Consider the following 27,806-nt stretch of genomic DNA (forward strand, 5'->3'; position numbering starts at 1 on the left):
TCAGCACACCTGGCATAAGCACCCATCCAATTCCATTCCTGCTTGTGTCTCATTACTGCAAATCTTACTTGCAAAATGGGAGCACACATGGTGTGGGATCAAAGGTATAAGTAATTAAATGGCCTTGTAACTTCCAAGCAGTTAATCTTGGAATCTGCTTCCTAGATGAGGTGGTTTCTGGTGGGGTAACTTTTTCCCAAGAGGAGTCTGTTATGTGATGTTTGGGAGAAAAATTTCCAACAGTCCTCCTGCCTCACTTGCTGTTTTTCTCAGGAGCAACCATACTTGGTTTGGGGGAACCTCTTCTGGGGTCCATTTGCCAGTTTCTTGGGTTCTATAGACTTTGTCTCTTGCTTGGCTTTTTATGAGAATCTTGGCAGAAACATAATAGAGGGTGAATTGAGTGCAGCTACTCCTCCTCCTCCCAGTGTGGAAACCCAACAGCACCTCTTGACCTGTTGCCAAGAGATGGGAAAGCCACACCTTCTCAGAATATTGCGCTGAACCATTAAACTGGCACATATGGGGTGCAGGGAACCAAGAACAAGAGGGGCCCCCAGATGCTTCTGCCCATCTTTACATCTTCCTCCTCAATACATCAGAGGGTTTCATGCAGAGGGAAGACCAGATGGACAGATGGAAGGCAGTCTGGCAGTTTCTCTTTGTACTTGTATACTCTCCATAAGGAAGGTTGCCTGAACCAGTAATAAATGCAGCACTGAAATACCAATGTGGAATTTAAATGGGTACATAGATATTTTAAATGTTAATTAGTTTTCATCCAGGTTTCTCCTAAGGCAATGACTGCCACTGACAGACTAAACTCTCTCTCTTGGCCACCCAAAGCCTCCCCCAACTACTCTCCACGCACTTCACCAAATCTTGCCTTAGTCTCAGCTTTCTCTTCTCAGTCAGCTTCTCACTGCTCAGACACACTGTGGAACATGGCACATCCAAGATTCCTATATGTTCATGGAAGCTCTTGGAGGGCACCTACTACATAACCTTACTATGAACTATAGCACCTAGCATATATCAGTGTTCATTATGTGATTCTGAACTAAATATGGCAACCTGACATGTGTCCACAAAAGTGTATTAGATGGAAAATACTGTGTCATAAGCGGAATTAAAAATATTTAGCTGTCAGAAAACAAGACCAGATGGGTGTGCAGATGGTAGAAAGGATCTTACGTAACCAAATGAATCCCATCTGAGAAGGTGATTGCATTGTTTCTAATGGGACCTGAGAGCATGGACCAACATCAATGGGTAGAAGCTATAATAAAAGATATGTTTAAGTCACTTCAATAAAAACTTTTCTTATAGTCACACCCCTCTCAAAGATCATCAGTGTTAAGACACAAAGAAGTGAGTTCTCTCTCATGGGAGGTATTCAAGAACAATCACTATCAATATTTAACTGTGATACTGTAATGTTGATTGAGACACTGTTTTGTAGAGGGAGGGAAGGAGGTATTCGATGACCTTTCAGATCCTTTCCAGCCCTGTGATTTTGTGACGTTATGACTGGCATTCCTCCTTGACCAAGGAAATTTTTGACACAAAAAAGGTTACCTTGTCCTTGGGAGAACAAGTATTTTCTAACGTGACTAATGGTAATGATGAAGGAGTCAGTATTCACTGATTAACTAAGACATGCTTAGTGTATTTTCATGGATATCAAATTGATAGGTAACTTAGAGATGAGGAAATTAAGACTCAGATAGGCATGTGATTTGCCCAAGTGAAACACCTTTCTATTCTCTAATATGGGGGCCTGCAAACGTTTTCTGTAAAAGGGCCATATTTCTGCAAATATTTTAGGCTTTCTGTGGCACAGAGTCTCTGTTTCAACCACTGAACTGTACTCAGCTTTGTAACGTCAGGGCCGCTTGTCAACCTCTGCTCTAAAGCCATGCTGCCTTCTCATTTGAGAACAGGATAACACAAACAAGGCAAGAAATGGCCTCTATGTGGCCATACTTACTCCATTTGCTTTGCTGAGTGCCTGGAAGTAGATGCTGTAGCTTTTCAGAGGGGAAAGAGGAGGGTTCCAGTAGCCATTGTATGTCTTGTTGTCACCCACTGTGAATGGCTGGGTGACAGGCAGGTTGGCGGGCTTCAGCTCAGCAGCGAAGTAGTGCAGAGAATCGAGGCTGGAGGCGTTCCTATAGCTCACAGGCACCGGAAAGCACTCAACGAGGTCAGCTGCTCTCCGTGACTTCTGAAGCCGCTCTTCCTTGACAACCAGCTGATAAACACTGGACAGCAAAGAGGAGAGGCAGATGAGCAACTATCTGGAGGGATGAACTTGTTATTTTTCATCATCACTTCTGTCTACAACTAAACCTCCCTGCTGAGCTTCAGACTTAGAAACCTACTGCTTTGTAGAAATCGAGCTCTTTAAACATCCCAAAGCCAGTTCACACTCTATTACATCCAAAATGCAACTCAATCCCAACCCCTACAAAGCCACTTGCTTCTTCTGCATTTCTTTCCTTAGTGAAGAGTAGCATTGCCCATCAAGTGCTCAGGTATTGAATCTGGGCTCATTCTGCATTCCTACCTCCTTAGTTCTCACTCCGCACCTCTAATCGCTAAGCCCTGTTGATTTGACATCAGCAATTTGCACCTGCCCTTCCTCTTTTTTCTCCACCCATCCTAATGCTGAGGTCGCATACTTTCCCATCTTCTACTTAGACTCAACTGTCTCCTTGCCTCTTATTTGATCAACTAATCAGCCAATCCATCGATCTTCCTAAACGTCTAACACTGCTCCTCTTCAAGTACTTTTATAGCTTTCCATTATCTAATAATACAATTGAAACTCCTCATCCTGACATTTGGGGCACTTTGCGCCTACCTTTCAGGAAGTCACATGATGAGCCCTTTTCCCGCTGCTCCAGACTCCTTGCTATTGCACAAACATCGTCCGGGTCCTATCCCACGCCATCACCGGGTCATGCTTCCTCCACCTGCGGTGCCTGCTCATTCTGCCCACTGCTGCCTGTGGAAGGCTTTCCCGAAAATCTGAGCCTATCTTTCATCTCCTCTATGAAGTCTGTCTAGATTCTCCCCATCTGAATGAGTTCTCTCCCTCCTTAGCTCCCCTTCAACTCATTAATGGCTTTCTGCTCGGGACTGCAATAACACGAGCATGAGGCTACTGTTTCTATGGCTAGACTGTGACCTTTTGGACAGAGTGGGGCTCAGTGATCTCTGCATCACTCTCCCTGCCACACACACATTGCCCAGCAGTTTGCCTGATACCCACATGTGATCAGTGAATGCTTGTTCAAATAAACCAGTTGAATTGAATTAACATTGAAGGTAAGCAGGAAACCAAATCTGACTGGATGCAGAATTCCTAAATGAGATAAACAGTGCTTCCTCTGAGCTCCTGTCTAGTGATCTCATACCCTTCCCTTCAACTTAGGAGGACGTAAGAAGGTGTAGGTGTGTGAAGAGACGTAACCAAGCCTTTGTTGAACATTCATTATATGCCAAATGTAGAGGCTCCTTTTATAAAAATTATCTTAAAGTTTGTGAATTTGGATAACATTTAGCTCTCTCGTTGAAAGTCTACAGTTTGTATTTCTCTTGAATAAATGTGCTTCATTTAGAAGATCTTTTTTGCACAGATCTTGGACTCATGAGCTAAGAGAAAAGATCAGTTGCTCAAAGAGTGCTCCCAAGAAACTTTGTGAATTAATGAGGTGATTGCAGCAGTGCCCTTCCCCCAAAATAATTTAAAGATGGCATAGTGAAGTAGCACATGGTTTATGCAGATGGAACATGGTGGGGCTGCCATCCTTCAATCAGACTGTCCATCTGAAGATACTTGGTTAAGAAGCACAGGGTGAAGACAGAGGCATAGGACCATTTCATCAGGGAAAAAAGGCTCCAGAGGGACTGACTCAGGGAAACATGACACACTCAATATGGCAAATCTTCTCCTGAATCTCCTTGAGCATGGAGATGGTCAGCAATGCAGGTGGGAAGCAGGTAGGCATGTGTGTATATGACAAACTTGGATGAGTGTGACATTTGCAGGGAGGAGAGCAGTAGGTGAATGGGCATGCTTGCTGTCCAATGGGCACATCTGATGACAGCACAACAGTCCTGAGTGCAAGGAGTGACAGATGAGTGAGTGTGGCCAGCCTTTCTGGGAGTGCACTCTACAACTGAGTGTGAACAATGTCCAACAGAGGATCTGAAGGACCTGAGTGTCTGACAGCTGAGCAATGTACATTCTCTCTGAAGGAGTAGGTGTGACATCCAGACAGATGCAACTTACCTGAGTGTGGACACCAAAATAAGTGTGTATGACATCTGAGTGTGTCTGACACCTCAAAGTGTGTGAGTGTGTGTGTGTGACATCTATATATGTTCATAAAATGAAAGTCAATAAATACTTAAATTATGACATTAATTCTTACTCCATCCTCAATTCTGGGGTCCTTCTCAATGCTACAAACAGTGTTTATCAGGGAAGCTAAACTCTACACAATCCCTGAAAAAGAGCAAAGGGACCCAAACCCCTAGAGGTTACAGGGAAGAAGTGGAGAGGTGCCTATAACAGTCTTTGGAGCCTGCACTGTTTTACATACAAGTCTCAAGTAAGACTCTAAATCTGACTAGAATGCTAAGGGCTACTTGTTGAGGACCCATTACCCACACAACTCTGATCTATGAGAGAAAAGGCAGCAAAGTGTGAAGGTGTGGCAACCTCTGGGTTCACCTGTTGAGGCTTGCATTCCACACTGGACTGGGGCACTCAGCCTACCCAGCCCTCGTGCCCTCCTGTCCAGGTCAGAGGGACCAACAGTCTCTTCCCTAGAAGCAGGGTTTGCAAAGAGCTGTGGGTCCCTGCTTTCCCCTGAGGCCCATCAATCCTTACTTACCACCTGAGTTAACCCTGCCTACATGAGAAGACCCCAGTCTTCATTTCTCAGCCCAGAACTCTCATGCCACCCTTGAATCCTTCTGTCATTCTCACCTTCTGAGCTGAGAGCACAAAGGCTTGGGAGCTTCACTGGGGTGAGATCTAACTCTTAGAATCACTTTCTGTTGCCCCTGGCCGTCCTAGGATGGGATGGATCAGGAACAGTCAGAAGACTGCCCTGAGGACTGCCCATGACTGGCACGAGACTCTGCAGCCAAACAGGGGAGTCTTTATTGGGCTCTGACACACGAAAGCTGACGACGACTACACAGGGAGGCAGGGGTCATCCTGTGACGCCCCCACCCCCAATCTGATTATGGAGGACTCCTTGTCAATACAGCCAGACTCAGTAGCCAGGTTACAGATGAGGATGCTAAGGCTGAGAGGTCAAGCGGCCCATGAGTGTCAAACTGCTGCAAAGGTAAAAACCCGGACTTTTCATTCATAGTTCAGTAGCCTTTCTTTTTCTCTGCCTTCCTTCTTTCTCCATAAGCCAACAAAATGTACTCAGGACCTTTGAACAATTTTTACTTGGTGGCCTACACTTCTTTGCTTTATCCAACCCAGCCTCATCTGATATCACAACTAGCAAAGGATATTTTGGGGATTAAATTGCATTGGCAACATATAGTCACATACATTTGGGATTAATGTGCCACACACCCAGCAACACCCCCAGGTTCACTGTGTCTGCAGCTTGTCCACACACAGGCAAGTATGTATGCAGCCAGAAAGCTGTAAACCATTTTGTTGTATAAAGCTTTTTGCCAGTGGACACAGCCTCTCTCAAAAGATCAGCAAACTCTGATGAAGGCAGGGGAGAGAAGAAACTCATTCAGGCTGTGCAACTTCCCTTTTCCTGATGTACACACTTAAGAAAACGGTGAGGGAAAGACACAAGGGGGAAAGATGCATCATTTGTGTTTCTTGAAACTTCAGTTTTAGCTGAGGTTAGAAATATATTTATCTAAGCTCTTCTCAGCTTGCTGCTCATGAGAAAAGCATAACCTAAATGAGAATAACCCGGAAGTCATATCTCTACTGCAAAAGAAGTGGACACAATAAGCCATTCATGATCATTTGTAAAGAGAAGGGATTTTCTAAAGTAGAAAAGCCCTGAGCATATAAGAGGGGAACTTAAAATGCTGGCCTCCCAACAGAAAGCATCTACTTACACATTTCCCCCTCCTGTGACATCCCTTTTATTTCCCTCAATGAGAAGATGGACATATATGACCATATTTTCTGCATAAGTTATCCTGAGGGTCTTTTCTTTGCTGGCTCCTGACAGCTGTGCTGCAGCCCCACCTCAACATGTAAGGCCAGGAGAGCTTGTTCCTTCTTTCACCTCCTGGGCCCTGGTTTTCTCATGGCGGATCAACTTCAGTGTCCACTGTTGCCGTAAGTGACTCACCCCCACCCGTCTTCTGCCTGACTGTAAAGACCCAGGCTTGCAAGTTATTTCCATTCTTTAGTTTCAGGGTCTCTCGAGACTAGAACACTCTATGTGGGTCCCATGTTCCAAGACCTCCAACCCACAGAGGACAATTGCCTCAGACACCTTTAAGAGCAAAGCTTATAAGAATTCCTCAATAGGCTTTAGAGAACTTTGCCTTGTAAGGGACACCGTTGGTACCCACTCAGATCCCCTCATCTCCCCGTTCCTGCAATGTGCCCATCCCCCAGCCTCTATGTGCTTTGATGCAAAAGGCTCTCAGCTCTGACCTTCCTTGAAGGGCTGCCTTTAGGCTGCCACGGCTACCTTGTGCACCCCACACAAGACGAGGACAGAATTGGGAGTATATGTGTTTGTCTCTTCAGGGAACTCCATAACCAATACCTGGTACTGGGAGACCCAAAGCCTTTGGCTTCAGATGAGCCAAACTCTGGGCACAATTTATGCTCTGGAGCTTCCTGTGGGATCAGGTTGCAGCTGGGACTTGGCCTGAATTTGCATTCTTGCTTGGCACCCTCCCCTCTCTTCCCTCTTCCCTTACTTCCTTACTGATTTATCCTGGGTCTGCTTCTTTACCCCATCATTTGCACTGAATCCTTGGCTCAGGGTCTGTCTCTGGAAGAACCTGAGCTAAGATCAGCCAATATCTGGGAGAACATGGATCCAAATGTACTCCTTTTTGATGTCAGGCAATCTTTACCTGTGAATTACAGAATGCTGTCCATCTGCCATCTGACTTCAGCATTCTGAATGATACAGTGCCTGGCTGGAGGTATCTTCCTCAGATATACAAAGGGGGCCATGAGATTAATGATGTATAATAGTCCTGATAGGTCCCTTTTGGAGAAGCATGAATCATCATCTAAACCATTAGATCAGGAATCAGAGGGGGTATGAGGCCCTAATATAAAAGACTGGAGAAATCCATTACAATAAAAGAAAACTACAGCATTATTCTTCATGAATATAGACCCCCAAAAATATTTAGCTGAATATTAGCAAACCAATTCTAGCAACATATGAAAAAGATTATATATCATAACTGAGATTTATCCCAGGAATGCAAGGTTGATTTAACATCTAAAAATCAATTAATGCAACACAGCATACATTTAGAGAACAAAGGAAAGAAACCACATGATAATTTCAACAGATTTAGGAGGAACATTTGACAAAATCCAACGCACAATTATGATAAAATGTACTGACAAACTAGGAATAGAAAGAAACTTTCTCAACTTGATAAGGGCCACGTTTTGTAGGCTGCATAATACTCAAGGGTAAAAGACTGAATGCTTTCCCTCTAAAATCAGGAACAAGACAAGGATGTCTGTTCAATATTAGAGAATGAGATTCTACCCAGTAAAACTAGTTAATTAATTATTTTAAGGCACCATAAGTGGAAAGATATGAGGCTTTTTATTTGCAGATGGCATGATCCTTTATGTAGAAAATTTTAAGAAATACACACATACACATACACATACACACACACACACACAACCCAACTAGACCTAATAAACAATTTCAATAACATTACAGGGTTCAAGATCAATATACAAAAATCAATGTATTTTTTAGCATTACCAAAGAGCAATTTGAAAATGAAATTAAGTAAAGAATTCCATTCACAATAGTCTCAAAAAATATTTAGAAATAAATCTAAAGGAGTGAAACACTTGTACATTGAATAGCATAAAACATTGCTGAAAAAAAATTAAGATCTAAATAAATGGATAGACATTCCATGTTCATGGATTGGAATACTTAGTATTGTTAAGATGGCAATTCTCATCAAATTTATTGATATATTTAATGTAATCCATACCAGAATCCCAGAAGACTTTTTGCAAAAACTAACAAGCTGGCACTAAAATATATATGGAAATGTAAGGATTCATAATAGACAAAACTAGACAAAACAACTTTAAAAAATAAAAACAAAGTTGGAAGATTTTCAGCTTATGATTTCTTAACTTATGAAAATAGATACAGTGTAGTGCTGGCATAGGATAGATCTATAGATCAATAAGAGGAATAAGAGTCCAGAAATAAGCACTAGATTTATGGTCAATTGATTCTTGACAAAGATGACAAGACAATTCTATGGTAAAAGTATCCTTTCAGCAAATGATCCTGGGTCAGTTGAATATTCACATGTAAAAATCTAAATTCAAATTCACACTATACACAAGAACTAACAGCACATAGATCATAGTTCTAAATGTAAGAGCTAAAAGTACAAAACTTATAGGAGAAAATGTAGAAAATCTTTATGGCCTAGAATTAGGAAAAGGATGTGTAGATCTGACACAGAAACCATGATCCGTTTGTGGGAGAAAAAAGATAAATTGGATGTCATTAGATTCTTTCAAAAATTAGCATTCAAAAGATATTATTAAACAAATGAAAAGACAACTATGCATTGAGAGAAAATATTTGTAAATCATCTGGATGATGAGACTCACACCCATTACAACTCAGTAAGAAGATGATGACAACCCAATTATGAGACTGGCAAAAGATTTAACTGGACATTTCATTAAAGATGAAATGCAAGTAGCAAATAAGCTCATGAAAATATGGCCAACCTTATTAGTCATTGGGGAAATGTATATTAAAACCACAAATGGGAAACAACCCCCTACTCTCCACTGTCTCACCAGAATGGCTATCAGTAAAACAACTGATAATAGCAAGTGCTGTCAAGGGTATGGAAAATCAGGAACCATTACTCATTGCTGCTGGGAAAGTAACATGGCACAGCCACCTTGGAAAACAGTCTGGAAGTTCTTTAAAAAGGTAAACATATAACTACCATTCACCTAGCCATTTCACTGAGAAATGAAAACATATGTACACACAAAGACTTGGGCAAAAATGCTAATAGCTGGACATAAACATGAACAACTTCTTTATGAACATATCTCCCAGGGCAAGGGAAACAAAAGTAAAAATGAACAAGTGGGACTATATCAAGCTAAAAAGTTTCTGTACAACAAAGGACACCACCAATAGAGCAAAAAGGCATCCTACAATATGGGAGAATATATTCATAAATGACAGATCCAATAAAGGGTTGACATCCAAAATATATAAAGCGCTCATGCACCTCAACAAACAAAAAGCAAATAATCCAATAAAAAATGGGCAGAGGAGCTGAATAGACAGTTCTCCAAAGAAGAAATTCAGATGGCCAACAGACACATGAAAAGATGCTCCACGTCACTAGTCTTCAGGGAAATGCAAATTAAAACCACAATGAGATATCACCTCACACCAGTAAGGATCGCCACCATCCAAAAGACAAACAACAGCAAATGTTGGTAAGTTTGTGGAGAAAGGGGAACCCTCCTACACTGCTGGTGGAAATGTAAATTAGTTCAACCATTGTGGAAAGCAGTATGGAGGTTCCTCAAAAACTCAAAATAGAAATACCATTTGACCCAGGAATTCCACTCCTAGGAATTTACCCTAAGAATGCATAAGCCCAGCTTGAAAAAGACATATGCACCCCTATGTTTATTGCAGCAGTATTTACAATAGCCAAGAAATGGAAGCAACCTAAGTGTCCATCAGTAGATGAATGGATAAAGAAGATGTGGTACATATACACAATGGAATATTATTCAGCCATAAGAAGAAAACAAATTGTACCATTTGCAACAACATGGATGGAGCTAGAGGGTATTATGCTCAGTGAAATAAGCCAGGCAGAGAAAGACAAGTATCAAATTATTTTACTCATCTGTGGAGTATAAGAACAAAGAAGAAACTGAAGGAGCAAAACAGCAGCAGACTTACAGAACCCAAGAATGGACTAACAGTTACCAAAGGGAAAGGGACTGGGGAGGATGGGTGGGAAGGGAGGGATAAGGGGGGGAAGAAAGGGGGCATTATGATTAGCATGTATAATGAGGGGGGGCATGGGGAGGGCTGTATAACACAGAGAAGACCAAGTAGTGACTCTACAGCATCTTACTACGTTGATGGACAAGAGACTGTAATGGGGTATGTGGGGGGGACTTGGGGATGGGGGGTGTCTAGTAAACATAATGTTCCTCATGTAATTGTAGATTAGTGATACCAAAAAAAATGCTAATAGAAGCATTATTAATAGCCAAAACATTAAAACAATCTGAATGTCCATCAATTGTTGAACAAATGGCATATTCATAAAAATGAAACATCATTCGTCAATAAAAGAATTAAACTACACATACATTCTGCAATAAGGATGAAGCTCAAAAGCATGCTAAGTGAGAGAAGCCAGATGCCAAAAACTATATATTGTACGATTCCATTCCCATGAAATGTCAAGAAAAGGCAAATTTATTGAGACAGAAATCAGGTCAGTGATTGTCTCTGGGACAGGAATCAACAGTATTTGGGCACAGGGTATTTTATGGTGTGATGAAATGTTCTAAAATGGGATTGTGGTGATGTTTGCACAACCCTATGAATTGACTAAAAATCATTGAATCATACACTTAAAATGAGTGAATTTTATGGTATGTAAATTATACCTCAATAAAGCTGTTAAAGAAATGAGGGAAATGGAGTGAATAATCTTGGATGTTCTTTCTTCCTTCCAAAGTCTGTGCTGTAGCATTCAACTATGCACATATTTTAATACAAAAATGCTATGATAGACCTCTGGCATTATTGTACAAGTCAGGCTACAAAACAAGTGTGAGCTTTGCAATCCCCAGCAGAATCTAGCTTTGCAATTACATTCCCCACATTAAAGGTCACTTGAGCTATGAAGCTGAAATTTACAATGATATATCTTACTTAGCCAACCTTTATTCCAAAGCTCTGGGAATTCCTGTTTTTGTTCACTATTTGCCTAATTACAATAGCCCTTAAATAAGGCAAGGAAATGGGGAGGGGTGGTATACATTCACTGTTCAGCATCAGGATATGCACATTTGCATCTTTGCCTGGCCTCTGACTGGCTGTGTGACCTAATGCCACCTCTGTCTTTTGTATACTTATTGATTTATTCATCAGGTATTTATTAAGTAACTGTAGCATAGCAGGTGCAAGTTTGAATGTAACATGGCCCCTGGGCACTGGGAGCTCAGAACTGAGATCAGGGAGACAGATACTAACTGTTCAGCACAATCCAGTGAAATGAGGGCAGAAAAAGGAACTCATCCAGGGAAGGATCTGAAAGAGGACTGCTTACAGGACAGTGGGAGGACTGAAAGAGACAATGTGTTCAGAAAGAGCTTTCTATAAGGCACTCTATAAAAGTTGGCTGGAGCCAACACAATTGCTACTTATATAAATATTCCAATGTTATCAAATTAGACAATAAAAAGTTGCCTTTTTTTCCATTTGTATCCTTCTCCTGTGACTGAAATTCACCTGATAAATTTAACAAAGGTGGATTTTGAGTAGACATTTAGAGAAAAAATATACGTTGTGCAAAGGACCATAACAATCCAATTAAAGAGTTCAAACTAAGTTTTGTTTATTATCAGATGAAAGAAAACCTTAGAAGGAGAAACCAAACAACAATCTGATGGTCGTTAGAGATTCATATCCTCTTCTCTAATATTTAAAATAAGTATAACTAGGCTTAATTGAGCATGTACTTACTTGGGTTGAGATATTTTAAATCAAAATGCAGAAGACCTGGATATTGGCCTCATGCACTTTCTCTTAAGCATGGATCCTCTCTCCTTCACAACAACATACATAAGCAACTCCTGCAGTTCTAATTTCAATACATATCCAGAATCTGACCACTTCCATCATCTCCATAGCTACCACCCTGGCCAAGCCCCCATCATCTCTTGACTGGATTATTTTAATAGCCTCCAAACTAGTCACCCTGCTTTCACTCTTGCCCTCGAAAATCTATTCTCAAAACAATGACTGGAACAACCTTTTAAAAACATGACTCAGGCCATGACACTCCTGGGCTCAAAGCCCTTCTATGACTTCCACCCTCCTTAGAGCAAAAGGCACTTTCTTTTCAAGGTCTACAAGGCCCTTTCTTATGAACCCTCTGGCCTCATCTCTTCCAGTTCTTCTCTAGTTACACTGACCCCTTTGAAGTTCCCTGAACACCCGCGATGAGCTCCCATCTGAAGGCCTTTGCATTTGCTATCCTCTGTACAGGAATGCTCTTCCCCCAGACATACATGACCTTGGAAGGCTTGCTTCTTCACTCTGCCAGTGAAGTCATATCTGACTTACCACAGCAACATGCCCTATTAACTTCCCTGCTTAATTTTTCTCCCTCTTATTTATCATCACCATGCATACTCCCTGTATGTGTGTGTGCATTTGCACCTAAGCATTAAGTCATTTTAAGAGAGCAATGTAAGTACTGCAAACGTCAACCTTCCTTCAGGAAAAAGCAACTGGATAGGGAGCCAGTTAGCTGATATGGTATAGATGACCTTGATTCGGTGACCTTTTCTAAAGTGGCACTCAACTACAAAGCAAAGTCAAGGATTCGGTTCTGGCTTCACCACTCACTACTCTGTTTGACATATGAACAAGTCACTTTACCTCTAGAATTGCATCTAAAATGGGACCATTTTGGTCAGTGCAGTAAAACACAGAAGAGATATACATTTTAGAAAGGAAGGCAATTTATCATCATTTGTAGATAATATGACCGTGATCTAATATATCAAAGAGAATCAACTGAGAGACTTTGAAAATTAATAAAAGAATTCAGCAAAATGGTTTCATAGAAGATGGAGATAAATAAACTGTACACCATGAAAAACAAGCTGGAAGATATGATAGAAAATCCTTTCAAAATAGGGTGCTATAAAAATAGTTAAGGATAACACAAATAAGAAATTTATAGGACCGATCTGGTGGGGAAAACACCCTCTGTTGTGTGATATAAAAGAATACCTGCAGCCCCTAGCAGAGGGCTTGGCAGAATGGGTGTTAAATAACTGCTGAACTGAAGATGAATAAATGGAGAAAAATGCAGAAGTCCTGGATGAAAGCATCACACATTGTAAAGATGTCAGTTCTTGCCAAAATTGATGTTTTTTTCCTTCAAGGAAAAGCAAATTAATCTTACTACACTGATGGACATTGACTTCAATGGGGTATGTGGGGGACTTGATAACATGAGTGAATGTAGTAACCACAATAGTTTTCATGTGAAACCTTCATGAGAGTGTATATCAATGATACCTTAATAAAAAAGAAAGAAAGAAAAAGCAAATTGTATAAAATATGAGGAGAGTTAGGTGACATTTGGGAGCCCTGAAGATGTGGGTGACCTTAGTTTGGAAATTCCAATAATTTCAATGAGAATGCTTTTTATTTTTTGGTTTGTTTGTTTAAAATACGAAATATAGTTAAGAACACTTTTTAAATGAAGGAATGAAGGTGAGAAACCACTACTAGATATTAAAGCATATTATGAAATTAAAATAATTAACCAAGGAGTATTGGCATGATTAAAAGAAAATAGGATACATACAGAAGCGAGAAGATGGTGGCGTGATAGGGTGATGGAAATCTCCTTCCAAAACCATATATATTTTGAAAATACAGCAAATACAACTATTCCTAAAAGAGAGATCAGAAGATACAGGACAACAGCAAGGCTACATCTAATCTGCAATAACTTGGCATCCCACAAAAGGGGTAAGATACAGAGCCATGACCTGGCAGGACCCGAGCAGTCCCCCACCCCAGCTCACCGGCAGGGGAGAGGAGTCAGAGTGGGGAGGGACTGGAAGCACAGAACTGCTAAATAACCAGCCCTAGTAATCTGCACAGGGAGCACAGACTCACTTTGCATAGTGCACTGGATATTAGAGAAACGGAAAAGTAAAATCAGAGAGTGAGACTGTGAGTGGGTCCCCACAGCTGGATACCCTGGGACAAAAGAAAAGTGGGTGGTTTAAAAGTCTTAAAGGGACAAGGGTATAACAGGTGGACAAAACTATCCTGGCACACTTAAGATTCCCACTGGGAATCTTAAGGAACTTCAGATGACCTAAACCCCTGGGAAGGAGCACAGCTCCAAAGCCCCTCACAGTGATAAGAAGGCTGCCGTCCATTACCCCCACCGGCACTGCAAGCAAACTGGTGGACCGCCATTGCTGCAGACCAGGGGGAGCAGCCACACCCACAGCAACTACACAGTCTCCTCCCAGCACACAGCTAACTGGAACAGACCCAGAGGCTGCTGCCAGCATGCACCTGGCCAACAGAGGCAGAGGAAGGTAGTGCAAGGCCCAGAAGGCAGGAAGGGTTGCCGTTCTCATAGGAGAACACACACCACATGCCTGCAACCCCCAGCAGTGCTCTAGTCTATACTGAGGGCCACTCCGCCCATGGCACCTCAGGGGATTCACCCAGAGACTGCTCCCAGTGTGGGGGAAACTGGCAAAAGCAGCAGAGAAGGGCAAGATGACCAGCAAGCAGGAAGGGACTTTGTTCAACCAGCTGACATATGTGCCACTTGGCGGTGATCACTTCTATCGCTATGAAAAAGCAGAAGAAACTGGTCCAGGCCAAAATTACTCAAACAATGCCAGAGAGAGGGCCAGGCAGGTTAGATATAACCAATCTTTCTGAAAAAGAATTCAAAATAAAAGTCATAACCATGCTGATGGAGCTGTAGAGAAATATGCAAGAGCTAAGGTATGAAGTACTGAGGGAGATAACAGAAATGAATCAATTGATAGAAGGACTTAAGAGCAGACTGGATGAGGTGCAAGAGACTGTTAATGGAATAGAAATCAGAGAACAGGAATACAGAGAAGCTGCGGCACAGAGAGATGAAAGGATCTCTATGAATGAAAGAATATTAAGAGAATTGTGTGACAAATCCAAACGGAACAACATTTGCATAATAGTGGTACTAGAAGAAGAAGAGAGAAAAAGGGATACAAAGTGCCTTTGAAGAAATAATTGCTGAAAACTTCCACAAGTTGGGGAAGGAAATAGTCTCTCAGACCATGGAAGCCCACAGATCTCCTAACACAAGGGATCCAAGGAGGACAACACCAAGACATATAATGATTAAAATGGCAAAATCAAAGACAAGGACAGGGTATTAAAGGAAGCCAGAGAGAGAAAAAAGATCACCTAAAAAGAAAAGCCCATCAGGCTTTCATCAGACTTCTCAACAGAAACCTTACAGACAAGAAGAGAATGACATGATATATTCAATGCAATGAAACAGAAGGACCTCGAAAGAAGAATACTGTATCCAGCAACATTATTATTTAAATTTGAAGAAGGGATTAAACAATTTCCAGATAAGCAAAAGTTGAGGGAATTTGCTTCCCAGAAACCAACTCTACAGGGTATTTTAAAGGAACTGCTCTAGATGGAAGCACTCTTAAGGCTAAATAGATGTCACCAGAGAAAATAAAATCACAGCAAAGAAAGCAGACCAACCAAATACTAACTAAAGGCAAAAAAAAAAAAAATCAACTACCCACTAAAAGCAGTTAAAGGAAACACGAAAGAGCACAGAATAAAACAACCAACATATAAAGAATGGAGGAGAAGAATAAGAAGGGAGAGAAATAAAGAATCATCAGATGGTGTTTATAATAGCGTAATAAGTGAGTTAAAGTTAGACAGTTAGATAGTAAAGAAGCTACCCTGGAACCTTTAGAAACCATGAATCAAAAGCCTGCAACAGCAATAAATACATATCTATCAATAATCATCCTAAATGTAAATGGACTGAATGCACCAATCAAAACACACAGAGTAATAGAATGGATAAAAAAGTAAGACCCATTTATATGCTGCTTACAAGAGACTCACCTCAAACCCAAAGACATACACAGACTAAAAGTGAAGGGATGGAAAAAGATATTTCATGCAAACAATAGGGAGAAAAAAGCAGGTGTTGCAGTACTTGAATCAGACAAAATAGACTTCAAAACAAATAAAGTAATAAGAGACAAAGAAGGACATACATAATGATAAAGGGCTCAGTCCAACAAGAGGATATAACCATTATAAATATCTACACACCCAACACAGGAGCACCGACATATGTGAAACAAATACTAACAGAATTAAAGGAGGAAATAGAATGCTATGCATTCATTCTAGGAGACTTCAACACACCACTCACTCCAAAGGACAGATCTACCAGACAGAAAATAAGTAAGGACACAGAGGCACTGAACAACACACTAGAACAGATGGACCTAACAGACATCTAGAGAACTCTACATCCAAAAGCAACAGAATACACATTCTTCTCAAGTGCACAGGGAACATTTTCCAGAACAGACCACATGCTAGGCTACAAAAAGAGCCTCAGTAAATTCCAAAAGATTGAAATTCTACCAACAAACTTCTCAGATTACAAAGGTATAAAACTAGAAATAAATTGTACAAAGAAAACAAAAAGCTCACAAACACATGGATGATCAACAACATGCTCCTAAATAATCAATGGATCAATGACCAAATTAAAACAGAGATCAAGTAATATGTGGAGACAAATGAGAACAGCACAATGCCCCAACTTCTGTGGGAGGCAGCGAAAGCAGTTTTAAGAGGAAAGTAAATAGCAATCCAGGCCTATTTAAAGAAGTAAGAACAATCCCCAAAATGGTCTAAATTCACAATTATTGAAACTGGAAAAAGAAGAACAAATGAGAACCAAAGTCAGCAGAAGGAGGGACATAATAAAGATCAGAGAATAAATAAATAAAATTGAGAAAAATAAAACAATAGAAAAAAAATCAATGAAACCAAGAGCTGGTTCCTTGAGAAAATAAACAAAATAGATAACCCTCTAGCCAGACTTATTAAGAGAAAAAGGGAATCTACAAACATATACAGAATCAGAAATGAGAAAAGAAAAATCATGACAGACACCACAGAAATACAAAGAATTCTTAGAGAATACTATGAAAATCTATATGTTAACAAGCTGGATAACCTAGGAGAAACAGACAACTTTCTAGAAAAATACAACCTTTCAAGACAGACCCAGGAAGAAACAGAACATCTAAACAGACCAATTACCAGCAATGAAATTGAATCAGTAATCAAAAAACTATCCAAGAACAAAACACCTGGGCCAGATGGATTCACTGCTGAATTTTATCAGAAATTTAGAGAAGACATAATACCTATTCTCCTTAAAGTTTTCCAAAAAATAGAAGAGGAGGGAATACTCCCAAACTCATTCTATGAAGCCAGCATCACTCGAATACCAAAACCAGGCAAAGACACTACAAAAAAAGAAAATTACAGACCAATATCCCTGATGAATATAGATGCAAAAATACCCAACAAAACATTAGCAAACCGAATTCAAAAATATATCAAGAGGGATACACCATGATCAAGTGGGATTCATCTCAGGGATAGAAGGATGGTACATTAAAAAATCCATCAACATCATCCACCACATCAACAAAAAGGACAAAACCACATGATCATCTCCATAGTTGCTGAAAAAGCATCTGACAAAATTCAACATCCATTCATGATAAAAACTCTCAAGAAAATGGGTAAGTACCTCAACATAATAAAGGCCATATATGACAAACCCACAGCCAACATCATACTTAGCGAGAAGCTGAAAGCTTTTCATTTAAGATTGGGAACAAGGCTGGGATGCCCACTCCCTCCATTTTTATTCACCATAGTTCTGGAGGTCCTAGCCATGGCAACCAGACAAAACAAAGAAATAAAAGGCATGCAGAATGGTAAGGAAGAAGTCAAACTGTCCCTGTTGGCAGATGACATGATATTATACATAAAAAACCCTAAAGAATCCACCCCAAAACTACTAGAACTAATATTTGAATTCAGTGAAGTTGCAGCATACAAAATTAATACACAGAAATCTGTTGCATTCCTATACACTAATGGTGAACTAGCAGAAAGAGAAATCAGGAAAACAATTCCATTCACAGTTGCATCAAAAAGAATGAAATACCTAGGAATAAATCTAACAAAGGAAGTGAAAGACCTATACCCTGTAAAATACAAGACACTCTTAAGAAAAATTAAAAGGATACTAATAAATGGAAATTCATCCCATGCCCTTGGCTAGGAAGAATTAATATTGTCAAAATGGCCATCCTGCCCAAAGCAATCTACAGATTCAATGCAATCTGTAACAAAGTACCAACGGCATTCTTCAAGGAACTGGAACAAATAGTTCTAAAATTCATATGGAACCACGAAAGACCTCAAATAGCCAAAGCAATCCTGAGAAGGAAGAATAAAGCAGGGGGTTTTCACTTCCCAACTTCAAGCTCTACTACAAAGCCACAGTAATCAAGACAATTTGGTACTGGCACAAGAACAGATCCACAGACCAGTGGAACAGAATAGAGAGTCCAGATATTAACCCAAACATATATGGTCAATTAATATATGATAAAGGAGCCATATATATATAATGGGGAAATGACAGCCTCTTCAACAGTTGGTGTTGGCAAAACTGGACAGCTACATGTAAGAGAATGAAACTGGAACACTGTCTAACCCCACACTCAAAAATAAACTCGAAATGGATCAAAGACCTGAGTGTAAGTTATGAAACCATAAAACTCTTAGAAAAAAACATAGGTAAAAATCTTTTGGACATAAACAGAAGCAACTTCTTCATGAACATATCTCCCCAGGCAAGGGAAACAAAAGCAAAAATGAGCAAGTGTGACTATAAGCTGAAAAGCTTCTGTACAGCAAAGAACACCATAAATAGAACAAAAAAGGCATCCTACAGTATGGGAGAATATATTAATAAAGGACATATCTGATAAAGGGTTGATTTCCAAAATACACAAAGAGCCCATGTACCTCAACAAACAAAAAGCAAGTAATCCAATTAAAAAATGGGCAGAGGAGCTGAACAGACACTTCTCCAAAGAAGAAATTCAGATGGCCAACAGACACATGAAAAGATGCTCCACATCACTAGTTATCAGAGAAATGCAAATTAAAACCACAATGAGCTATCACCTCACACCAGTAAGGATGTCTACCATCCAAAAGACAAACAACAAATGTTGGCAAGGTTGTGGAGAAAGGGGAACCCTCCTACACTGCTGGTGGGAATGTAAATTAGTTCAACCATTGTGGAAAGCAGTATGGAGGTTTCTCAAAAAACTCAAAATAGAAATACCATTTGACCCAGGAATTCCACTCCTAGGAATTTACCCTAAGAAATGCAGCAGCCCAGTTTGAAAAAGACAGATGCACCCCTATGTTTATCACAGCACTATTTACAATAGCCAAGAAATGGAAGCAATCTAAGTGTCCATCAGTAGATGAATGGATAAAGAAGATGTGGTACATACACACAATGGAGTATTATTCAGCCATAAGAAGAAAACAAATTGTACCATTTGCAACAACATGGATGGAGATAGAGGGTATTATGCTCAGTGAAATAAGCCAAGCAGAGAAAGACAAATACCAAATGATTTCACTCATATGTGGAGTATAAGAACAAAGAATAAACTGAAGGAACAAAATAGAAGCAGACTCCCAGAACCCAAGATTGGACTTAGAGTTACCAAAGAGAAAGGAACTGTGGAGGATGGGTGGGAAGTGAGAGATAAGGGGGGAAAAGGGTCATTATGATTAGTACACATGGTGTAGTGTGGGCTACAGGGAAGGCAGGGCAACACAGAAGACAAGTAGTGATTCTATAGCATCTTACTATGCTGATGGACAGTGACTGTAATGGGGTATGTGGTATGGAATTGATACTTAGGGGAGTCTAGTAAACATAATGTTGCTCATGGAATTGTACATTAATGATACCAAAAAAACCTAAGAAAAAAATAGGATAAACACATGTGTGTATGGCTCCTAGGGGAATAAGGATATTGAGGTTTACATATAGAAATAGAATCAACAAAAATCAATTGAAAATAGAAAACTGAATCAATAAATAGTTTTGGAAAAATTCTATAATTGTGAGAAAAATACACCACATGTAAGATTTCACCATATATGTTAAACTACATTATATTCCAATGGTTCAAAATTTTATTTATTTATTCAAAAAATTTCAGGATGCCCATGGCAATCAAATGCAATGTGTGATCCTTGATTGGAAACTGGACTGGATTTGATAAAGACTTAAAGCACTATTAATTGGGGTAATTGGGGAAATTAGAACATGAGATATATATTGGATACTAGTATTACATCAGTTCTAAATTTCCTGAGTGTGATCATGTTATTATGGCTATGTAGGAGACTGTTTTCTTAGATAAAAATTAGAGATCTTGAGATATCTTGATTTCCATAAGAAATCTAACAATCATTTGAAAGATTAAGAAAAAGATAAAGTGAGTATGACAGAACGTTTACAACTGGTGAATCTGGGGGAAGGATATAGGAATGGTTATTGTACCATTCTTGCAACATTCTGTCAGTTTGAAAGTTAAACAAAATCTTGAGTGGAAAAAATCTTTTTGAGAATGGGAGCCAAGATGGTGGCGTGAGTAGAGCAGCGAAATCTTGTCCCAAAACCACATATATCTATGAAAATATAACAAAGACAACTCTTACTACAATAAAGACCAGAGGACACAGGACAACATCCAGACCACATCCGCACCTGCGAGAACCCAGTGCCTCACGAAGGGGGTAAGATACAAGCTCCGGCCCGGCGGGAGCCGAGTGCCCCTCCCCCCAGCTCCCGGCGGGAGAAGAGCAGGAAGAGCGGGAGGGAGACAGAGCCCAGGACTGCCGAACACCTACCCCCAGCCATCCGGACCAGAGAGCAGACACAGTGCATGCACAGGGCCCTGGATACTATGCAAACAGGGTAGCAAGAACGGTGAGCGGGTGCCTGAGGCTGGCACCGGAGAATAAAGAAAAACGAGCGGCCATTTTTTATTTTTATTTTTATTTTTGTTGTTGTTTTGTTGAGGTGAGTGCTTTTTGGAAGTCTTAAAGGGACAGGGACCCCAATACTAGGGAAACAGGGCAGCAAGACCGGTGAGCGGGTGCCTGAGGCTGGCGCCAGAGAATAAAGAAAAATGAGCGGCCATTTTTTATTTTTTTATTTTTTTATTTATTTTAATTTATTTTATTTATTTTATTTTTTTTGTGTGGTCGTTGTTTTGTTTTGGCAGGTGCTCTTTGGAAGTCTTAAAGGGGCAGGGAGGGACACTTAATCCAGAGGTAAGGAATCCGGGGATCTCGGGGCACCCTAACCCCTGGGCTGCAGGGAGCACGGAGGCCCCTTTACGGGGAAAAATAGCCTCCCAGCCGCTCCTGCTCCAACGCGACTCCACCACTTAAGAGCAGCAGCTCCAGCCAGGCCACGCCCACAGCAACAGCGGAGATAAACTCCATAGCAGCTCGGCAGGAATCAGAAGCCCTGTCTGCGCGCAGCTGCGCAGCACAAGCCACTAGAGGCCGCTGTTCTCCCAGGAGAGGAGGGCCACAAACCAACAAGAAGGGAAATTCTTCCAGCTGTCACTCATCCCAGCTCTGCAAACTATTCCCATCACCATGAAAAGACAAAATTACAGGCAAACCAAGATCACAGAGACACCAGAGAAGGAGACAGACCTAACCAGTCTTCCTGACAAAGAATTCAAAATAAAAATCATAAACGTGCTGACGGAGATGCAGAGAAATACACAAGAGAAATAGGATGAAGTCCGGAGGGAGATCACAAATGCCAGAAAGGAGATTACAGAAATGAAACAAACTCTGGAAGGGTTTATAAGCAGAATGGATAAGATGCAAGAGGCCATTGATGGAATTGAAACCAGAGAACAGGAATGCATAGAAGCTGACATAGAGAGAGACAAAAGGATCTCCAGGAATGAAACAATATTAAGAGAACTGTGTGACCAATCCAAAAGGAACAATATCCGTATTATAGGGGTACCAGAAGAAGAAGAGAGAGGAAAAGGGATGGAAAATATCTTGGAAGAAATAATTGCTAAAAACTTCCCCAAACTGGGGGAGGAAATAATCGAACAGACCATGGAAATACACAGAACCCCTAACAGAAAGGATACAAGGAGGACAACACCAAGACACATAATAACTAAAATGGCAAAGATCAAGGACAAGGAAAGAGTTTTAAAGGCAGCTAGAGAGAAAAAGGTCACCTATAAAGGAAAACCCATCAGGCTAACATCAGACTTCTCGACAGAAACCCTACAGGCCAGAAGAGAATGGCATGATATATTTAATGCAATGAAACAGAAGGGCCTTGAACCAAGGATACTGTATCCAGCACGACTATCATTTAAATATGATGGAGGGATTAAACAATTCCCAGACAAACAAAAGCTGAGGGAATTTGCTTCCCACAAACCACCTCTACAGGACATCTTACAGGGACTGCTCTAGATGGGAGCACTCCTAGAAAGAGCACAGCACAAAACACCCAACATATGAAGAATGGAGGAGGAGGAATAAGAAGGGAGAGAAGAAAAGAATCTCTAGACAGTGTATATAACAGCTCAATAAGCGAGCTAAGTTAGGCAGTAAGATACTAAAGAGGCTAACCTTGAACCTTTGGTAACCACGAATTTAAAGCCTGCAATGGCAATAAGTACATATCTTTCAATAGTCACCCTAAATGTTAATGGACTGAATGCACCAATCAAAAGACACAGAGTAATAGAATGGATAAAAAAGCCCCATCTATATGCTGCTTACAAGAAATTCACCTCAAACCCAAAGACAGTACAGACTAAAAGTCAAGGGATGGAAAAACATATTTCAGGCAAACAACAGCGAGAAGAAAGCAGGGGTTGCAGTACTAATATCAGACAAAATAGACTTCAAAACAAAGAAAGTAACAAGAGATAAAGAAGGACACTACAAGGATATAACCATTCTAAATATATATGCACCCAACACAGGAGCACCAGCATATGTGAAACAAATACTAACAGAACTAAAGGGGGAAATAGACTGCAATGCATTCATTCTAGGAGACTTCAACACAGCACTCACCCCAAAGGATAGATTCACTGGGCAGAAAATAAGTAAGGACACGGAAGCACTGAACAACACAGTAGAGCAGATGGACCTAATAGACATCTATAGAACACTACATCCAAAAGGAACAGGATATACATTCTTCTCAAGTGCACATGGAACATTCTCCAGAATAGACCACATGCTAGCCCACAAAAACAGCCTCAGCAAAATCCAAAATATTGAAATTTTACCAACCAATTTTTCAGACCACAAAGGTATAAAACTAGAAATAAATTCTACAAAGAAAACAAAAAGGCTCACAAACACATGGAGGCTTAACAACATGCTCCTAAATAATCAATGGATCAACAAACAAATTAAAATAGAGATGAAGGAATATATAGAAATGAATGACAAAAATAACACAAAGCCCCAACTTCTGTGGGATGCAGTGAAAGCAGTCTTAAGAGGAAAGAATATAACGATCCAGGCACACTTGAAGAAGCAAGAACAATCCCAAATGAATAGTCTAACATCACAATTGTCAAAACTGGAAAAAGAAGAACAAATGAGGCCTAAAGTCAGCAGAAGGAGGGACATAATAAAGATCAGAGAAGAAATAAACAAAATTGAGAAGAATAAAACAATAGCAAAAATCAATGAAACCAAGAGCTGGTTCTTCAAGAAAATAAACAAAATAGATAAGTCTCTAGCCAAACTTATTAATAGAAAAAGAAAATCAACACAAGTCAACAGAATCAGAAATGAGAATGGAAAAATCACAACAGACTCCACAGAAATACAAAGAATTATTAAAGACGACTATGAAAACCTATATGCCAACAAGCTGGAAAACCTAGAAGAAATGGACAACTTCCTAGAAAAATACAACCTTCCAAGACTGACCAAGGAAGGAACACAAAAGTTAAACAAACCAATTATGAGCAAAGAAATTGAAACAGTAATCAAAAAACTACCCAAGAATGAAAAACCCAGGTCGGACAGATTTACCTCGGCATTTTATCAGACACACAGAGAAGACATAATACCCATTCTCCTTAAAGTTTTCCAAAAAATAGAAGAGGAGGGAATACTCCCAAACTCATTCTATGAAGCCAACATCACCCTAATATCAAAACCAGGCAAAGACCCTGCCAAAAAAGAAAATTACAGACCAATATCCCTGATGAATGTAGATGCAAAAATACTCAATAAAATATTAGCAAACCGAATAGAAAAGTATATCAAAAGGATCATACATCATGACCAAGTAGAATTCATACCAGGGATGCAAGGATGGTACAACATTTGAAAATCCATCAACATCATCCACAACATCAACAAAAAGAAAGACAAAAACCACATGATCATCTCCATAGATGCTGAAAAAGCTTTTGACAAAATTCAACATCCATTCATGATAAAAACTCTCAGCAAAATGGGAATAGAGGGAAAGTACCTCAACATAATAAAGGCCATATATCATAAACTCACAGCCAACATTATACTGAACACCGAGAAGCTGAAAGCTTTTCCTCTGAGATCGGGAACTAGACAGGGATGCCCACTCTTCCCACTGCTATTTAACATAGTACTGGAGGTCCTAGCCACAGCAATCAGACAAAACAAGAAATACAAGGAATCCAGATTGGTAAAGAAGAAGTTAAACTGTCACTATTTGCAGATGACATGATACTGTACATAAAAAACCCTAAAGACTCCACCCCAAAACTACTAGAACTGATATCGGAATACAGCAAAGTTGCAGGATACAAAATTAACACACAGAAATCTGTGGCTTTCCTATACAGTAACAATGAACCAATAGGAAGAGAAATCAGGAAAACAATTCCATTCACAATTGCATGAAAAAGAATAAAATACCTAGTAATAAATCTAACCAAAGAAGTGAATGACCTATACTCTGAAAACTACAAGTCACTCTTAAGAGAAATTAAAGGGGACACTAACAAATGGAAACTCATCCCATGCTCGTGGCTAGGAAGAATTAATATCATCAAAATGGCCATCCTGCCCAAAGCAATATACAGATTTGCTGCAATCCCTATCAAATTGCCAGCAACATTCTATAATGAACTGGAACAAATAATTCAAAAATTCATATGGAAACACCAAAGACCCCGAATAGCCAAAGCAATCCTGAGAAAGAAGAATAAAGTAGGGGGGATCTCACTCCCCAATTTCAAGCTCTACTATAAAGCCATAGTAATCAAGACAATTTGGTACTGGCACAAGAACAGAGCCACAGACCAGTGGAACAGACTAGAGACTCCAGACATTAACCCAAACATATATGGTCAATTAATATTTGATAAAGGAGCCATGGACATACAATGGCGAAATGACAGTCTCTTCAACAGATGGTGCTGGCAAAACTGGACAGCTACATGTAGGAGAATGAAACTGGACCATTGTCTAACCCCATATACAAAACTAAATTCAAAATGGATCAAAGACCTGAATGTAAGCCATGAAACCATTAAACTCATGGAAAAAAACATAGGCAAAAACCTCCTAGACATAAACATGAGCAACCTCTTCTTGAACATATCTCCCCGGGCAAGGAAAAAAACAGCAAAAATGAACAAGTGGGACTATATCAAGCTGAAAATCTTCTGTACAGCAAAAGACACCATCAATAGAACAAAAAGGAACCCTACAGTATGGGAGAATATATTTGTAAATGACAGATCCGATAAAGGCTTGACATCCAAAATATATAAAGAGCTCACACACCTCAACAAACAAAAATCAAATAATCCAATTAAAAAATGGGCAGAGGAACTGAACAGACAGTTCTCCAAAAAAGAAATACAGATGGCCAACAGACACATGAAATGATGCTCCACATCACTAATTATCAGAGAAATGCAAATTAAAACTACAATGAGGTATCACCTCACACCAGTAAGGATGGCTGCCATCCAAAAGACAAACAACAACAAATGTTGGCGAGGCTGTGGAGAAAGGGGAACCCTCCTACACTGCTGGTGGGAATGTAAGTTAGTTCAACCATTGTGGAAAGCAGTATGGAGGTATATCAAAATGCTCAAAACAGACTTACCATTTGACCCAGGAATTCCACTCCTAGGAATTTACCCTAAGAACGCAGCAATCAAGTTTGACAAAGACAGATGCACCCCTATGTTTATCGCAGCACTATTTACAATGGCCAAGAATTGGAAGCAACCTAAATGTCCATCAATAGATGAATGGATAAAGAAGATGTGGTACATATACACAATGGAATACTACTCAGCCATAAGAAGAGGGCAAATCCTACCATTTGCAGCAACATGGATGGAGCTGGAGGGTATTTTACTCAGTGAAACAAGCTAAGCGGAGAAAGAGAAATACCAAATGATCTCACTCATCTGTGGAATATAAGAACAAAGGAAAAACTGAAGGAACAAAACAGCAGCAGAATCACAGAACTCAAGAATGGACTAACAGGTACCAAAGGGAAAGGGACTGGGGAGGATGGGTGGGTAGGGAGGGATAAGGGGGGGAGAAGTAGGGGGGTATTAAGATCAGCATGCATGGTGGGGTGGGAGAAAGGGGAGGGCTGTACAACACAGAGAAAACTAGTAGTGATTATACAACATTTAGCTATGCTGACAGACAGTGACTGTAAAGGGGTTTGTAGCAGGGACCTGGTATAGGGGAGAGCCTAGTAAACATAATATTCTTCATGTAAGTGTAGATTAAAGATAACAAAAAAAAAAGAAAGAAAGAAAAGGGGGGTCACTCCATGATAGGATAAAACTAACTGTGAATCAACGATTAATGCATGCTTTAAATATCCTTAATTTTGAACACTTAAAGGGTGTCAGATGATCGGCTATGGAGGTACACTTTTCTGATAACATTCCTTTCTCTTAAAAAAAAAAAAAAGCAGTTCCTCTGTGGTGACCTCCAATGAGTTCTACACAATGGTATAAAGGGCAGATCAAAATGTGGGCAAAGGGTCTGTTTGTGTTTATACAGAGGATCAAATCCTAATTTGGCCACCCAGAAAATGAACTAAGATACGATATGAAGAAGAACTTCCAACATCAGCACTCTCTGGAAGAGTCATTCCAGAAGATGATCATCAAAAAACTTCAACAAAGATCCTGGCGCTGTTGCAGTTGTAGCTGCATTCATCCCACCGGTTCCTGGACTTGCCATGGGAATGAAGAAGGAGATATCTAAGCTGGCCTGTGCATACAGTAAAACAACAAATTTGACTGGATCTGTACTGTTGGAATTCAACCAAGAATTAGGAGAAGTGCAAATTGTAGCGCTCCAAAATCTTACAACTACAGACTATCTACTGTTAAAAGAACATATGGGATGTGAGCAGTCCCCAGGAATGGGTTGTTTTAATTTGTCTGATTTCTCTCAGACTGTTCAAGTTCAGTTGGACAATATCCACCATAACATAGATAAGTTTTCACAAATGCCTAGGGTGCCTAACTGGTTTTCTTGGTTTCACTG

The 27,806-nt window shown here is 40.1% G+C and overlaps 1 protein-coding gene across 16 annotated transcripts in view; it reads right to left on the reverse strand.

The window, feature by feature from the left end:
- PTPRT (protein tyrosine phosphatase receptor type T) overlaps positions 1–27,806 on the reverse strand; it is a 1,028,419-nt gene that overhangs the window by 229,527 nt on the left and 771,086 nt on the right. For all 16 annotated transcript variants that reach the window (XM_036902260.2, XM_036902256.2, XM_036902251.2 and 13 more), the window contains exon 12: positions 1,991–2,264. In XM_036902260.2, coding sequence (XP_036758155.2) covers positions 1,991–2,264 — 274 coding nt within the window. The remainder of the gene's footprint in view (positions 1–1,990; positions 2,265–27,806) is intronic.

This window comes from Manis pentadactyla, chromosome 5 (genome assembly GCF_030020395.1).
Source record: "Manis pentadactyla isolate mManPen7 chromosome 5, mManPen7.hap1, whole genome shotgun sequence".
Taxonomy (NCBI): domain Eukaryota; kingdom Metazoa; phylum Chordata; class Mammalia; order Pholidota; family Manidae; genus Manis; species Manis pentadactyla.